Source organism: Mytilus californianus, unplaced genomic scaffold, assembly GCF_021869535.1.
Source record: "Mytilus californianus isolate M0D057914Y unplaced genomic scaffold, xbMytCali1.0.p SCAF_6, whole genome shotgun sequence".
Taxonomy (NCBI): Eukaryota; Metazoa; Mollusca; class Bivalvia; order Mytilida; family Mytilidae; genus Mytilus; species Mytilus californianus.
Window position 1 is genome coordinate 1,968,516 of NW_026262712.1, and position 17,850 is coordinate 1,986,365.

The window sequence follows — 17,850 nt, forward strand, 5'->3', positions numbered from 1 at the left end:
ATTTGCATTTTTAAGCAACTCGAACAAAAATTTAGTATCTTTTTCCTAAAATTCAGCATATTTTATGAAAAACGACCAATCCTGATGTACAAAAAAGAACAAAATAATGAAATGATTGCATCTTTAATCAACACAAATTAAAGTTTAAGTATTTTAATATTCATTTTATTTAAATTCTATCAAAGAAACTTTTCTTGAGGCCTTTTAAATAACTAATCAGAAATAACATTGCATTATATGTGATAAGAAGAAGAAATATTGGCAGAGACATACATATGTCTCTGATATTGGTAATCTAGAACAAACATTAAAACAACACTCTAAATTAATTAATCCAAACAAAGCTGTATGTATCTTTACTGTTATACTATTTTTATTTTCTTCATCTAACGACAACAAATAGAGTACTTATTTTAAATGATAACATTTTATCGCTTTTTAGTGGTACATAATTAACGAGTAAAGGTGTCTTCGTAGAGGTCGGCGTTTATCGACTGTAAATACTGTCAAGTTCGTAATACATAAGAATTTTAATTATATATGTATCCGTCCGATCCGTGCATTCAATTAATTTACTGATCGATCGCTGACCGTTGTCACGGTAACTCTCACATAGCCTATTTGACGTATCTGACGGATTCTATGGGTCATCGATCACCGATCAGTCATCGATCAGTCAAACATCCGTCACGATCATTCACCGATCAGTCAAGTTCACGTCAAACAGTAACGCCTAAGGTTGCAAGTACTGTATGTCTCGCTCTTTTGACTAAAGTCGAAGGCTCGACAATGAAGGACAACACAATGCAAAAATAAATACGAGAAGAAAGTCCACTGGGTATATTTAGATAAGTGTATTTCCTAACAACATTTGTAAAGTTGTTGGTTGTCCATCTTAATTTATAAAACTGATTTTCTTCTTGCAATTTTGTTTTGCTGGGGAGATTATGTTTAAAGAAAGCAGAGTCATCAATCATAAGTTTTAAAGGGTTTCATCCCTTGTTCTCAAATTCATCATCTAAACAAAGGTCTACAAAACGTCACGATGAAAACTATATGTTTTAAAACAATATATGGTTGTTCTCGTAAATATTCAAAATATTGGGTAGAAACAATCGTTTAACAATGATGCAAGTGATGACGGATGTGTTAACATTATGAAATTAACTTCAATATATTATGCCAAGATTCACTTGAGAGTTACAAAAGATGATGTATGACAGTCATCCAGGATGACATCTTGTCAGTCAATTGCTGTCTTTGATCTTAACTTTATGTTCATTTTTTTAGTTATTTTTTCGGGGTAAAGTCTACTTCTACTAGTATACGTTTTTTATATAGATTAGACCGTTGGTTTTCCCGTTTGAATGGTTTCACACTAGTAATTTTTGGGGCCCTTTATAGCTTGCTGTTTGGTGTGAGCCAAGGCTCAGTGTTGAAGACCGTACTTTGACCTATAATGGTTTACTTTTATAAATTTTGACTTGGATGGAGAGTTGTCTCATTGGCACTCATACCACATCTTCTTATATCTATATAGTATTCTAATTCAAAAGTATTTTTAATAGATTTTGACTTGATCTAAATAATACATTCCTTTGGCTGGGTTAAGTCTTTGTTTTATTTCCCAGTCATGGTATATAATAGTTCAATAGTTGATAACTGGATTGATGGCAGTGTATTTCTAACAGACAAATATGATATTAACTTTACAAGGAATTCATGCTCCGTATTTTAGGTTCAGATTTTAGGATGAGATTCTTTCCCCAATACAACTAGAAACTGAGAAGATTTGCATTTTTGACTGGCTAAAAATACTTCATTTTCACAGTTGTAAGAGTTGCAGTATGAATAATATTTCTACACCTTGTCTCAAAACATAATTGTGTTGGTACTTAATTGAAACCAGGATAGGAATACTTGCATTCTCAAAGTTTCTATGCATTGTTCAAATATATTCTATATTTAGAAACTATGTAGTTCTATAGTTATACCTAAACCTTTATACCTATTAAATATCAGTTTCAGTTTAAACTAAAAAAAAAATTTTCAAAATTTGCAACTGTATTTTTACAAACATTACAAACCGTAAGGGAGCTACCATTTGATTTTTATGGGGGGGCTAGGATGAAATTTGAAAAAAAACGGCAGGACAGGAGTTTCGAGTAAAAAAAAAAGGCAGGATGCGCAACTTTGCAAAAAAAAAAAGGCAGGATGACAATTTATGTAAAAAAAGTCAGGATAAACTAATAAAAAAAAAGGCAGGACCAATTAGAATGAAAAAAGGACAGAGATTACAACTAAAAAAAAAAAGGCAGGACAAAATATTTCATCCTAGCCCCCCCATAAAAATCAAATGGTAGCTCCCTAAGTTAAAACAGCCATCTTCTCCAAATTTTCACAACAGAATAAAATAATTGTCTGCAATTCACAAATATTAACGCTGTGAAAAAAAAAAGATCAATTTTGACTAACTGTATTACATAAAAGTTCTGACAAACCAACAAAAAGATTAGTATAGGACACCGTTCATCAGTCCCCAGTGCTCTTAAAAATGGCTGGTAAACAATATTTTGGTATGTTGGGTTTTTACCAGCAATATAATTACTACTCAATGAAAATATAAACACACCAGTAATGAAAGATCTCATAACTTCCACCATAAGAAGGGGACTTATGATAACGTTATCTCTCAGCTGTGGGGTGTCAAAATAAACAATCTTTCCGAGAGAGTGTTGATAATGTAAAAAAACTGTTAGCTGCTCAGGAGACAGGACAGACACCTCGCTGATGGCATTTAATTCTTTAATTTCAGCCAATGACATAATTTGTTTTCCTTCTGCCACTAATTCAGCGATCTCGAGCTCTAGTGGTACACAAGCATTGGGCATTCTTTCACCCCAACATGGGTGGTCGAATGTAAGTTCTGTAATTGTTTTCCTCAGAACATCTATTTCTTGGTCAGCTTGATCTTTTGCATTGACAAATATTAGAGGCCTAAAGACCAGATGATGTTGTCCCTCATGGTCTTTAAACAACTCCTCAATTTCACTGTAAAGCTCTTCACGTCGTGTCTCAACATTCTCCTGTTAAACATAAAAAGTTGACAGATAAATACACTGTAAAGATCCTGTATCCCACACCATGATGTATATGCACCTTCAATGGTGGAATATTCCAACTACAAGATATAATTAGATTTATCTCAAATTTTCAAATGACATAAATACATGTACCTCGAGTACAACTTATCTTTCTTATGTATTTTTCTACATCTACTCTTACAGGTCAATTTTATACTTTTAACCTAAATCTTATACTTTTAACAGTCCGAAACTGTTAACAGTTGTTAAATCTTACATTCCAAGGGGAATAAATTGAAAAGGGTCTTTAGAATTTATTTTTTTTGAAAGAAGAACTTGCTATTGATATTTGTTTTTGTAATTCACTTTACCAGCCTAGTATAGAAACACTAGTAAACAAAATAAGTCACATTTAAAAAGTTGGCAATAAATCTAAAACAGGTCAAGAGGGTATTTGCGTGAACATATGGATATTGTTTAATTTAAATTTGCAGTTATAAAAAATTGAACTTATTCTAAAATAAAGCATGAATTGTCCTCATGCATTCCTTGTCCAGATTAGGCTATATATACTTTTTGATTTCACCAACTCATCAACATTTGTATTATGCTTTAGACTTTCAAATATTTTGGCCTCTAACATCACTGAAGAGACATTACTTGTTGAGAAGTGCATCTGGTGCAGTTCTACTAAATGCTAGAGTTTCTTATTGACAACATATTTGTTGAAATAAAACTGACTTAAATACAAACTTTAACATTTAAAATGAGCAATTGTTTTAAGTCAATAGACCATGACTGAGAGTGGCAGGACCAAATAATCTCCACTGAAATGAGATGTACATATCAAATGGAATATTGATACAAGAGCATACCAAATATCATTTACTTATCTATTAGTAGTTCTTCATAATTATCTTCTACTCTATTTATGACCCATAATCTGATCTTTAGTGTATTACCCAAAATCAATAGGGATCTTGTTCTTTCAAAAGTGTAGTTTCACACAAAGTTTGGTCAAGTTAAGACATATGGGCATGACATCATTATGTAAGCATAAAAGCTCTAATGAGGCAGTTTTTACACATTTTTCAAGTGTTTCAAATGGCAATAAATCACTATTATATAGCTAACATTAGATCACTCACCTTTGGTACTTTGTCCTTGTGAGTGGCAACAAACAAGATCTTAGGAATGCCTGGATATACAACCTTGCAATAGGTCAGGATGGAATTGACCCAATATTGCAAGAATACTGAAAAAAAATCAAAATCTGTCATAAAAGAAGTTTAATCATTCTGCATTTCTTATAGTTTTGATACACTATAAGTTTTCCATTGTCTCTTTTAATAACACCTTATTAAACAAGCATTCTGAGATTATTGCATGGCAATACATAATCCCCCACCGGTTAAACATTATTTTGGACTGGAACAAAATGGTAATTCGATCTATAACTTGTCATGGTGTAAAGTATATAACAAATATCAAGTCAATATCTTCATGCATGCTGAAAAAATGTGTGGAAAACTGTTTATTTAAGTGAATTTTCTAGGTCAAAGGACCATAACTCTGCACAAAATTATCAGAAGGGAACAAAATTCGATTTTGATCTGTAACTTGTAATGATAAAACAATATATCAAATATCAAAACAATATCTTCAAGCATGAAGAAAAATGGTGTGGAAAACTGATTTGCTGGACTGACGGATGAACAGACAGACAGATGGACCGAGTGCAAACCTAAAGTCCCCTTCGACTTCGTTGGTAGGGGACTAAAAAATATTGCTGAATACTTGTCAAGCTCATTCACTTAAACAGCTGATAACAGTTTTCCTTGAGGTAGGAGTCTGTCTAAATTAAAAGGGACAAATATTTTTGTCTATATCTATAAACTACATTGTTGTAATTTTTCATCAGTCTATTTCATTACAGGGTGGATGATATCAAAGGAAGGCACATAGAAAATAGGTTAACAATGCATAGAGACCTGCATACAATTAAAATGTTTACAAACTAATATTTCACACCACAGTTGAAGTTGACTAAATGCATAAAAGTACATTGAATGATGCTCAATAACTAGAAGTTAAAATTGTCTTTTAAAATATAAGTTGCATATAAGGATCATAAAGTAGAATCCTGACTGTTGTGGAAATCAATCTAAGAATACTAGACTTAGTATGTGGTATGTGTAAACTGGTCTGCCATTCCATCTAAATATCTGCACCAAAGGAATGAGTTGGAGCCATTGTCACCTTGGCATTAATTGGACGAGCCTTACACATTCAAAGATTTGCTACGAAATTGACCAACTATATTGACAGGAACTTTTAACAACTTGACCTCAAATGATAATAATGCAATGCCGCAAATTAAATAAATAACTGTTAATTAACTCCATGGTGGCAGCGCAGATAAATGCCCCACGAGAGTGTTATCATATTCTTGACAAACTGAGCCGGTATCTTTCATTGCCTTGAGAACTCAATAGGTATAGGAATGTGCTGATTTCTCTTTTGAGTTCTTGTCAGTATATTAATTACATAATAAACACATCATATGATGCACTTGTCTCGTCTAAATTATTAAATCACGCAGACCCAATGCTGACCGCTGGATTCAGGTTGTACCTGTTGTTAGTGTAGCGATAAGTGAACACAACAGGGGTCAAGGTTATGGTATACTTGTGCAAAATGTTAAATGTTTTAGGAATAAAATCCCATCACTGAAATGACAAAAGTGAAAATGATGAACACTGAAATGGAGTTTCTTTTATCAACTCAAGTTCTGTGATAATGTTTGAGTATTTGTACAACATTTGAAAAAATAAATGGGGAATGTATCCATGGGACACAAGTTATGCCCCCGCTTGCATATCATATACAGTTATAAAGGTACATAACTGAAGAACTGTAAAAGTGAAACCATCAAAATTCAAATTTGATCTGTATTTTGTGGTAATAAGCATTGTGAATAAGTTTCATAACATTTTAATTGAGGCAAACTAGAGTTAGAGAACGGATAGAAAATTTCAGCAATTTTTAATTTTATAAAGGGGCATAACTCAATAACAGTAAAATAAACGCCACCCAATTTCCAACTTGATCTGTATTATGTGGTAATAAGCATTGTGTATAAGATCATAACATTTGGTTGAGGCAAACTAAAGTTAGAGAACATAAACGAAAAATTCAGCAATTTTTATGTTTATAAAAGAGCATAACTCAAGAATGGTAAAAGCGACGCCACCCAGTTTCCAACTTGATCTGTATTATGTGGTAATTAGCATTGTGTATAAGTTTTATAACATTTGTTTGAGGCAAACTAAAGTTAGAGAAAGGAAACGAAAAATTCAACAATTTGAAAAGAGTCATAACTCTAGAACAGTTATAGTGATGCCACCAAAATTCAAACTCAATCTGTGTTTTGTGGTAATTATCATTCTGTATCAGTTTCATAACATTTGGTTGAGGCAAACTAAAGTTAGAGAACTGAAACCAACTTTACGACGTACGGACGAAGGACGGACGGATGTACAGACGGACAAGGGTAAAACTTAATGCCCCCTCTGCTATGGCGGGGGCATGAAAATGTCCAATTTGTAGTAAACATAACTCTGATATGATAAAATTTGAAAATCGTGTAAATCAGTAAGGACCTTTATTCCTTCAATCCAAACTTAGGTTAAAATAAGAACTGATTAAAGCACATTTTACTTTTTGTATGAAATGTTGATGGATAGACCGACAGACTACAACATACCATATGCTATGTTCTTATGGAAAGCCAACGGGGTCAAAATTCTTATTTCGTAACTTGTCAATTTGTATAAACTTGTATCTTTGTAATTTCAAAATTCTTACTTCGTAAATTGTCAATTTGTAACTTGTATCTTTGTTATTTGAAAATTCGTAATTCGTAAATTGTTAATTTGTAACTTGTAACTGTGTGATTTCAAAATTCTTTATCGTAAATTGTCAATTTGTATATTGATGTTTTGTAACTTGTCGATTCGTTAAATGTCGATTCGTAAATTGTCAATTTGTATATTGTTGTTTTGTAACTTGTCGATTCGTTAAATGTCGATTTGTAAATTGTCAATTTGTATATAATTGATGTTTTATAACTTGTCGATTCGTTAAATGTCGATTCGTAAATTGTCAATTTGTATGTTGATGTTTTGTAACTTGTCGATTCCTTAAATGTCGATTTGTAAATTGTCAATTTGTATATAATTGATGTTTTGTAACTTGTCGATTTGTTAAATGTTGATTTGTAAATTGTCAAATTGTATGTTGATGTTTTGTAACTTGTCGATTCGTTAAATGTCGATTTGTTAATTGTCATTCTGATAGTTGTATTATGCTAACGACCATTATGACGACAGATGGCGCTTGGTTTCCTCTTCGGTGTATAAGCCTCCTGTAAGTAGGAGCACTTCCATGTGGAGTATATACCTAAGTAATTTTATAAATCAATTATGTACAGCATATACAAATAAAAGAAAATAAATAGATAAACACATTGTTTGGTTTATATGGCATATATACCAGGGACTGGGTTTTATATAGAGGTGACCTCGAATAAACATGTTTGTCTTCCGGACTGGTCAACACACCTGGGAGGGGTGTGTCACTTCCTGTATTTAGGTATATACTGATGTGTCGCTGGAATGGGCTCACTTATCAACTTCGCAAATATGTTACTGTCACTTGGCAGGAAATTTCTTTTTAATATTTGACCGGGTCAAAATTAGACTAAATACATGAAATAAAAGACTAAGCTGAAAAGTTCATACTTATATTGTTCGGGGCCGCAAATTTTGGACTAAATGTATGATGGGAGAAATGGGTTGACACCATGGCCATTATTCCTTAATATTATAATTAAGATATTGGAAAAGAATGTAATTTATATCTAATGATTTTTTAATACAAAAAGCGCTGAAATTAATGAAAAATCTTTATTTATTTGGCTCTTGAGTAAAGATGATAAAAATGTTTTATATCATGTACTTTGCAAAACAAATATTGAATGAAGTGTTATTTTAAATGAGTCACTTAATTGATGTATACTATATATTAAAACTGTATTAGATATGTAATATTTTGTAATAAAATCTAAAGGAAACAAAAAACTTATCAAAGACCTAAAATGGACTACCCATATTTTCATCGTAACCAAGAATGCAAACTCAACCGTGACTAGGGTTCCTGATAAGGAATTTGAGATATTGCCCACCAGCCGAATGCAAGAAAACCGCATATATTTCACTTGTCAATATTGGGAGTATGAAACAATAGTATATGGGACCCCTACACATCTACGAACATCAACAAGCTTGAAAGGATACAGCGACAAGCTGCAAGATATATAACGAGGAGGCTACAAATCCAGAGAAGATGGTTGCGTATCAAACACGCTCTTCAAAGACAAACAGACAAAACACTTAAGCCATAAGCGAATATTTCCGTACGAGGTGGTTGAGGGGCTGGTTCTTGCTATGTGAAAAAACAGATCAAAAACTACACAAAGTGTTTTGAGATTTTAACGATCAATCCCACATTCCAACTCATTTTTCGTAAAAACGGTAATCGATTGATACCTCCTTGAAGACACTTTAGTGCGCACACTGAACGTTGACAGCTTCAGATACTGCTCTCGTCACCGTCAATAACTTCTTAGCTTCTTGACCAGAAAAGTTTAGTAGGCATGTACAAATGAATGTTAATATATATATATAACATTAAACACGTCTAAATTGAAAACAACGTCCAAACCTATGATTGCGTTGGATAAAAACCTCAATTTTATACGTGTGCATGTAAAACATATTTTGTTATAGAGGGGTCTAAATACAGCACAAACAACATTATATAAAATTATATATATATGTCCCCCCTTCCCCTTGAGACCTCTGTCAGAATTAAAATAGTCCGATAATAGCATTTTAGGATTAATAGAAACCGTTTATTACCTGGATTTTCACGTACTGGTGTAGCCTTTTATATCCGACTATATTGATTGGGTTTTTCTCATTGTTGCCTATAATTGCTTACATCAACTGTATTTGAACTTTGTTGGATAATTGTCTCATTGACAATCATACTGTTTATTACCACATCTTATATCTATTTACCGGAATAATTCAGTCGCAATGTTCCGCTAATCTACGACTACTTCATTAACCTCGCAAGTAGGAGAGATCGATTAATTACGTGAAGGGAATGAACTATTTGGGTTGTATTTTTCATATGGTTTCCGTTCTCGAACGATACGCCACCTTTTGTCTTCAGAAAACAAAACAAAAAACGGGTTTCTGTATACATGCCATATAAAAATGTTATTATTCTATTTGTGTTCTTTGAGATGCATTTGCTGTACATAATTGATTTAAATTACTTGGGTATATATTCCATATGGAGGTGCTCCTACTTACAGAAGGCTGATTCACCGAAGAAGAAACCGAGTGCCATCTGTCATCATAATGATCGTTAGCATAATACAACAATGACAATTTACAAATCGACATTTAACGAAACGACAAGTTACAAAACATCAATATACAAATTGAAATTTTGCGAATCGACATTTAACGAATCGACAAGTTACAAAACATCAATATACAAATTGACAATTTACAAATCGACATTTAACGAATCGATAAGTTACAAAACATAAATATACAAATTGATAATTTACCAATAAACAATTTAGAAATCACACAGTTACAAGTTACAAATTGACAAGTTAAGTAGTAAGAATTTTGACCCCGTTGGCTTTCCATATGTTCTGTCTAAGACAGGTGTATATGTGACAACGTCTGACAAAATGGGCCCAGATGCCGTAAAACATAATTTGGCTATGACGTTCCAAAGACAGGTGTATATAAATGTGCTCAGTTCAGTATGTTGACATTCAAACATTAAACAAAATTCAAACTTTATCTGTATTTAGTCATACCTGTCATTTGACCTGTATCCTGCGGGTGTGACCCAAGATTTTTACAACTCTGAGGGGTCACCCCGGATACCCGCTGGGTCGTTAAATAACCCGGGAATTCCGAAAATGATCCGTTTTTACCCGGATTCTTAATCCTTCAGATTGATTTCATAAGTGATTTTCCTTTGAAATACCGTCAAATTCGTAATTCTTCCTGGACAAGAAGTTCAACTAGCTGTGTAAAATCAAATTAAGTGACCCATTTCAGTGCATGGCTTCACTTGACAGCTTCGGTGTCAAACACACTGTTAATTAACACCAATTACCTTAGTTTTAAGTCATAAACAATTTGTGTATTTCAAAGTTTTTTAACAAAAAATTTCAGTAACTTCCCCTTTTTTGTCAATTTATGTTAATTTTTGAAAAAAGATTAAATCTAAAACAAATTGAATGCAAATACATAATTGAATATTACTTTTCATTATTTTTCTACCTTAGTACAATTAGAAAATAAATAGTTGAAAATCATTTTTTTCATCACTACTTTTAAGTGTTTAGCTTATTTTATTATATTCTAACATCAATTTTTTTTGAGTAATGACCGTGAAAGGGCTGTATAGCCAGTCAAGGTCGTTAAAAACTTCCATATATATTTGAGTAAATGTTTAAAGCTGTACAGATAGAAGCACACTGAGTGACATATGACTGGTCAATTGATTATAATAAAAAAATGGTTATGGTTTGGATTGTATTGTTTAAGTATTTTATGAAACATTAATCCATCAAAATCATAAGTGCAATTCAACAATAATAGTTTTAAATTATTTTCAGTTAATACTTAATCATTGGAACATGTTTAGAAACTGTTTGTTTTGAAATATAATAACAAATATATAAAAAAAATGTCCCCTAAATACTTAAATTCAGCTGGAAAAAGGTTTGTACGCGTAATGACCGGAGATTTTATTCTTCAATGCAGGTCATTTTCATAGGTTGACAGGTATGTTTTGTGGTAATAAGCATTGTGTATAAGTTTCATAACATTTGGTTGAGGCAAACTAAAGTTAAAGAACGGAAACCAACTTTGAGACGTACAGACGGACGGACAAGATAAAACTTAAGCCCCCGCCGTAGCATACACTGTGTATGCTTATTATAGTTAGAAGTGAGAAATCATCAGCTTATTTTTTCAGAGAAGTAAACACACTTTCAAAATCTAAAGAAATTTAGAGGAAAGCACAACAGAGTTGTCTGGTGTTCAAAACTTTACGCCTGGTATCTTTGATAAATTTTGAATGCAATATTATTGTCTTACCTAACACCAATGCTGCTTGATGCGAGACATATTAATGTTAATATGGTGGTTGGGGACAAACTATGGTAACAAGGAAATAAATTACGTAAATGTTTAGGTTTGCTAAGATATTTTGAAAGGACAAGTTTCTATAATTTTAAATAATTGCCTTGCTGTTACATAAATAGACTAGATCTGTAAATAACATGTATTTTTATTACCTGCTGGAGTTGGTGTCATGTGCTGCCCTGGAAAACACATCACATCAGGGACCTGTTCATGCAAATCTTTGCTCCCATCGAAGACAACAAGAAATAACGCTCGGAACGTCATGAAGGTCTGGTGTGTTGTTAAATAAACATATTGTCCACCAAAATCCCAGAAGATAAGACGTCCAACTTTCATCTTATACTTCCCACTTTTGAGGACTTTTTCCATTTTCCTTCTTATTTCTTCTTTGGTCATTCTGGTTTTCATTTTCTCTTTCATCTGTTTTACCATGAGAGGCACATTGGAGGATTTTTGAGGTGGTAGAGATTGTGCTGCTGCCGACTGTTCGGAGGGCAAAGAGGAAAGTGTGGCTTTGACATAACCAGTTGGGCTTGTATCTGAAGCCTGGTCGAACTTTTTGGTTAATTCACTTTCCTCCTCTTCCAGAGAGGTCATTAACACCTTATTGTACACAACATCCAGGGCATTATAAGCTTCTGAAATTATATTTTATTAGTTTACCAGATCTTGATATTGATAAACAATAAAAACAGAGCATGTGAAAAACGCAACATATAAGTGAATTAAAGGAGCCTTGACAGTTGTTAAATGATTTGTTGTATTAAATTTGTTCTTTAAGAACCTGTTATTTTTATTTACCTTCAAGGGCACGTGTGTTTACATTCTTTCATCACGGTTTTCCCCTCACACTTGAGCTGTGCAGTGGCCGAAGCTATAACGAGAGGTCTTGCAGTTAAGGTCACTGCATACAGGAAAATGTCGGCGAAGTAGTGTCTGGGAAGCCAATAATTCAATATCGGTACATTTATGAAGATTTGGCTAATATAAAGGATTTTTTTTCGAAAATAACAGTTCACGTTCACTTCTTTTAGAGTAAAACTTAGCCATTCAAGTATATAAAACATGTTTAACTTTTTTTTAAATTTGAAGTTTCATATGACTTTAGATTCCTTTTAATAAGTAAAATAATAATGTTAAGATTTTCATTCACAAATAAGATTCAATATTGAGGTGTAATACCACCAAATCATAGTACATCACATCTGGTTGCATACGAAAAAGGGTCAAAAAAAATATTCCGTTGAATTTGACAGTTGTAGGAAATTAATCCTACATTTCATTGCAGTAAAAAATGTCTATGTCATAAACATATATCTTGGGTGTTTCAAAGCACCATTATTTTTTTTTTATTTGGTGTTTCTATAGAAATTTTGGAAAATTGAGGTTACATTGTTACTAAAGCATGAACACTGAAAAAAAGGGGTGAAAATTTGATTGGTTAACTTCCAGTGATGGTTATTTTCTTATATGCATTGAAATGTTATGTGAAATTTTGTCTATTTTACTGGACAGGATAAAACTTTACTCATGCCAAGTATTTATGTATTTGACACAAAGATAAATTCTGCAAATTTTTTTGAAAAGTGCAAACTTAACATGGATTAATAGAGGAAAATCAATGGTGGTATTACACCTTGAATTAAATTGGTGCCTGAAAAGAAGTAACAAAATATATGGCTTCAATGTGATACTATTTAAAACAATGCTATTAAAGTCTGCTGATAAAACACAGCGGTCCACACAACAGTGTTTTTTGAAATATGGTCAGATGTTTCTACTTATGCCTTTTCTAACCTGGATCAATAAGAATCCAACTTTTTGTCTCAATATCAAGGCCACAGCGACCTTCAACCAAAGAAATTCCATCAGTCGGATGTCGCCCATCTGGTATGACATCCCCAGCTAACAGCTTCACAAGAGTCGATTTCCCTACTGAAAATTGGCCGGTTACCATGCATCTCATATCAAATGATTCATAGCTGCCCTTCCCTAATAAACGATTTAACATAGCAGACTGTTGCCCTTTACCGATGGAATCTGAAAAAAAAAAAGTTAAAATTTCATCATGTTTGTGAAAAAAAAAATGTATGCTTACACATAATTGTAGATAATTTCTCCACTTTTTGTCTCTGACACTGGACACTGTCAAAGATAAAATTTTTTCATCTTGAAAAATGTTTTGTTTCAACAGATCTGATCGTGAATCGATACTTCAATGTGTTGATGTTTGAGTCTGTTAATGTGTAAATCTGTCAATGTGTCAATATGTCAATGTGTTTATCTGTCAGTGTGTCGATATGTCAATGTGTTAATGTTTGAGTTTGTTAACGTGTTGATCTGTCAGTATACCTATATGTCAATGTGTTGATGTTTGAGTCTATTAATGTAACAATATGTCAATGTGTTGATCTGTCAGTGTGTCGACATGTCAATGTGTTGATTTATGAATCTGTTAATGTGTTGATTTGTCAGTGTGTTGATATATGAGTCTGTTAATGTGTTCATCTGTCAGTATGTCAATATTGCAATGTGTTGATGTATCAATTCTGTTAAATTGTTCATCTGTCAGTGTTTCGATATTTCAATGTGTTGATGTATGAGCCTGTTGATGTATTGATCTATCATCGTGATGATGTATGTGTGTTAAAGTGTTGATCTGTCAGTGTTTCGATATGTCAATGTGTTGATGTTTGAGTCTGGTAATATGTTAATCTGTAAGTGTTTCGATATATGATGATGTCTGAGTCTGGTAATATGTTGATTTGTCAGTGTGTCAATATGTCAATGAGTCGATGAATGAATCTGTCAGTGTGTCAATATGTCAATGTGTCGATGTATGAGTCTGTTAATGTGTTGAAATATCAGTGTGTTGATATGTCAATGCGTTAATGTTTGAGTTTGTTAATGTGTTGATCTGTCAGTGTATCGATATGTAAATGTGTTGATGTTTGAGTCTGTTAACATGTTGATCTGTTGGTGTGTTGATGTTTGAGTCTGTTAACGTGTTGATCTGTTGGTGTGTTGATACGTCAGTGTGTTGATGTTTGAGTCTGTTAATGTGTAGATCTGTCAATGTGATAATACGTCAATGTGTTGATTTATGAATCTGTTAATGTGTTGATCTGTCAGTGTGTTGATATATGAGTCTGTTAATGTGTTCATCTGTCAGTGTGTTGATATGTCAATGTGTTAATGTGTTCATCTGTCAGTGTGTCCATATGTCAATGTGTTGATTTGTCAGTGTGTCGATATGTCAATGTGTTGATGTTTGAGTCTGGTAATATGTTAATCTGTAAGTGTTTCGATATATGTTGATGTCTGAGTCTGGTAATATGTCGATTTGTCAGTGTGTCAATATGTCAATGAGTCGATGTATGAATCTGTCAGTGTGTCAATATGTCAATGAGTCGTATATGAATCTGTCAATGTGTTGATTTATGAATCTGTTTATATGTGGATCTGTCAGTGTGTTGATGTATGAGCCTGTTAATGTGTTGATCTGTCAGTGTGTCGATGAATGAATCTGTCAGTGTGTCGATATGTCAATGAGTCGATGTATGAATCTGTCAGTGTCAATATGTCAATAAGTCAATGTATGAATCTGTCAGTATGTTGACATGTCAATGTGTTGATTTATTAATCTGTTAATGTGTTGATATGTCAGTGTGTCGATATATCCATGTGTTGATGAATGCATCTGTTAATGTGTTGATCTGTCAGTGTGTCGATATGTCAATGAGTCGATGTATGAGTCTGTTATTCTTTTAAATTGTTAGTGTGTCGATATGTCAATGTGTTGATGTATGAATCTGTTAATGTGTTGATGTCAGTTTGTCGATATGTCAATGTGCTGATGTATGAATTTGTAAAGGTGTTGATCTGTCAGTGTGTCAATTTGTTTATGTGTCGATGTATGAGTCTGTTATTGTGTTGATCTGTCAATTTGTGTATATGTCAATGTGTCAGTATATGAGTCTGTTAATGTGTTGATCTGTCAATTTGTCGATATGTCAATTTGTAGATCTCTCAATTTGTCGATGTGTAAAAAGCTTTTGAATTGTCAATATTTTAATATGTCAATTTGTTAATTTGTCAATTGGTCAATGTGTCGATATTTCTATGCGTCAATGTTTTAATTTGATACTCTTTTGATACCTCAATTTTGATATGATGATCTGTCAATGTGTCAATATGTCAATTGATTAATATGTTGATTTGTTAATAGGTCAACTGGTTAATGTGTCTATCCGTCTATGTGTCAATGTACTAATATGCCAAAAACTACTTATTCTGAATAATCCAGTTGAGCGGATGGCTGGATTTTAGCAATTCATTTTCCCCCTAGTCTCGTCAGAGTCGACATAAAAAGACACACAAAAGTCCATCAAAAACATTTAACATAAAACTGCAGATAGAGCACAAATCTCACCAAATATCAATGAGAACAATTATTGATCCACTAGTGGCGTCCATCAGTTTGTACTTGCAAAGAAACATTTCAATACGTAATTTCGTGATATGCTGTCCATTTATTTAATTCCTTTTATTATTCCACTCTTTGTGAATACTGATAGTTTATTTTAATGTGACATCCAATTTAGCTGAACTTGTATACATTATAGTTTAGGGCCAGCGAAAGCAGCCTCTTGGTGCGGGATTTTCTCGCTGTGTTATAGACCCATGGGTTGCCTTGGGCTGTTTAATGCTTTTTGGTCTGGTTGATGTCTCTTTGATGCATTCCCCATTTCCACTCACAATTTTAATTAAATATTTAATTGCTTGAGTTATATATAATAACTAAGTTTCAAGTTGATGTGACCACAAAGTACACGTTTTTTTCAAAACGTTAACTTGATACGGAGATAGACACACAAACAAGAAAACATCATGACTCTCTACTATTGTAGGCAGACCAATAAAACATCCATTTTCATTGTTTTAGGCAGAACCGTTATATCCCACTGTGGCGATACTCTCAGGAAAGTATAAATATAAACAAATCTTCGTATCTCTCTAAGGCAAAGAAATAAAAGCATACTGTCCAATATCTTATTGCATTTATCAAAATAATATGACTTATGTACCTTATTTAACGATCAGTGCATTATAATATAAACAATCATATGTTCATCCATAAACATCAATTCTTGATAGACATTATTCATTGTTATATGTATTTCGTTAAATTGGATGTGAATTATGTGAAAATGATGTTTAACCGTCACATGCTTTGTGAGAGGAACAAGTAGGAATGATATTGACGTCTCATGGCTTGTGAGGGGAACAAGTAAGAATGATATTGACGCCACATGCCTTGTGTGAGGAACAAGTAAGAATGATGTTGACACCACATGCCTTGTGTGAGGAACAAGTAAGAATGATATTGACGCCACATGCCTTGTGTGAGGAACAAGTAAGAATGATATTGACGTCACATGCCTTGTGAGAGGAACAAGTAGAAATGATATTGACGTCACATGCCTTGTGAGAGGAACAAGTAAGAATGATATTGACGTCACATGCCTTGTGAAAGGAACAAGTAAGAATGATATTGACGTCACATGCCTTGTGAGAGGAACAAGTAAGAATGATATTGACGTCACATGCCTTGTGAGAGGAACAAGTAAGAATGATATTGACGTCACATGCCTTGTGTGAGGAACAAGTAAGAATGATATTGACGTCACATGCCTTGTGTGAGGAACAAGTAAGAATGATATTGATATCACATGCCTTGTGAAGGGAACAAGTAAGAATGATATTGACGTCACATGCCTTGTGAGGGGAACAAGTAAGAATGATATTGACGCCACATGCCTTGTGAAGGGTACAAGTAGGAATGATATTGATGTCACATGCCTTGTGTGAGGAACAAGTAAGAATGATATTGACGTCACATGACTTGTGTGAGGAACAAGTAAGAATGATATTGACGTCACATGCCTTGTGTGAGGAACAAGTAAGAATGATATTGACGTCACATGCCTTGTGTGAGGAACAAGTAAGAATGATATTGATATCACATGCCTTGTGAAGGGAACAAGTAAGAATGATATTGACGTCACATGCCTTGTGAGGGGAACAAGTAAGAATGATATTGACGCCACATGCCTTGTGAAGGGTACAAGTAGGAATGATATTGATGTCACATGCCTTGTGTGAGGAACAAGTAAGAATGATATTGACGTCACATGACTTGTGTGAGGAACAAGTATGAATGATATTGACGCCACATGCCTTGTGTGAGGAACAAGTAAGAATGATATTGACGTCACATGACTTGTGTGAGGAACAAGTAGGAATGATATTGACGCCACATGCCTTGTGTGAGGAACAAGTAAGAATGCCAGTATGCAGATGACACATTCCTTATGTTAGATGGAAGGGAAATATCGTTGAGGGAAACACTTTCATGTTTTGAATCTTTTTATAAAATTTCAGGTTTAAAAATAAAT

The 17,850-nt window shown here is 33.3% G+C and overlaps 1 protein-coding gene across 1 annotated transcript in view; it reads right to left on the reverse strand.

Moving 5' to 3' along the window:
- Positions 1 to 17,850, reverse strand: part of LOC127705233 (uncharacterized) — a 164,653-nt gene that overhangs the window by 76,651 nt on the left and 70,152 nt on the right. Inside the window, exons 4-7 of the mRNA XM_052209558.1 lie at positions 13,190 to 13,432; positions 11,545 to 12,030; positions 4,232 to 4,338; positions 2,633 to 3,086 (exon numbers count right to left, since the gene is read on the reverse strand). Coding sequence (XP_052065518.1) covers positions 2,633 to 3,086; positions 4,232 to 4,338; positions 11,545 to 12,030; positions 13,190 to 13,432 — 1,290 coding nt within the window. The remainder of the gene's footprint in view (positions 1 to 2,632; positions 3,087 to 4,231; positions 4,339 to 11,544; positions 12,031 to 13,189; positions 13,433 to 17,850) is intronic.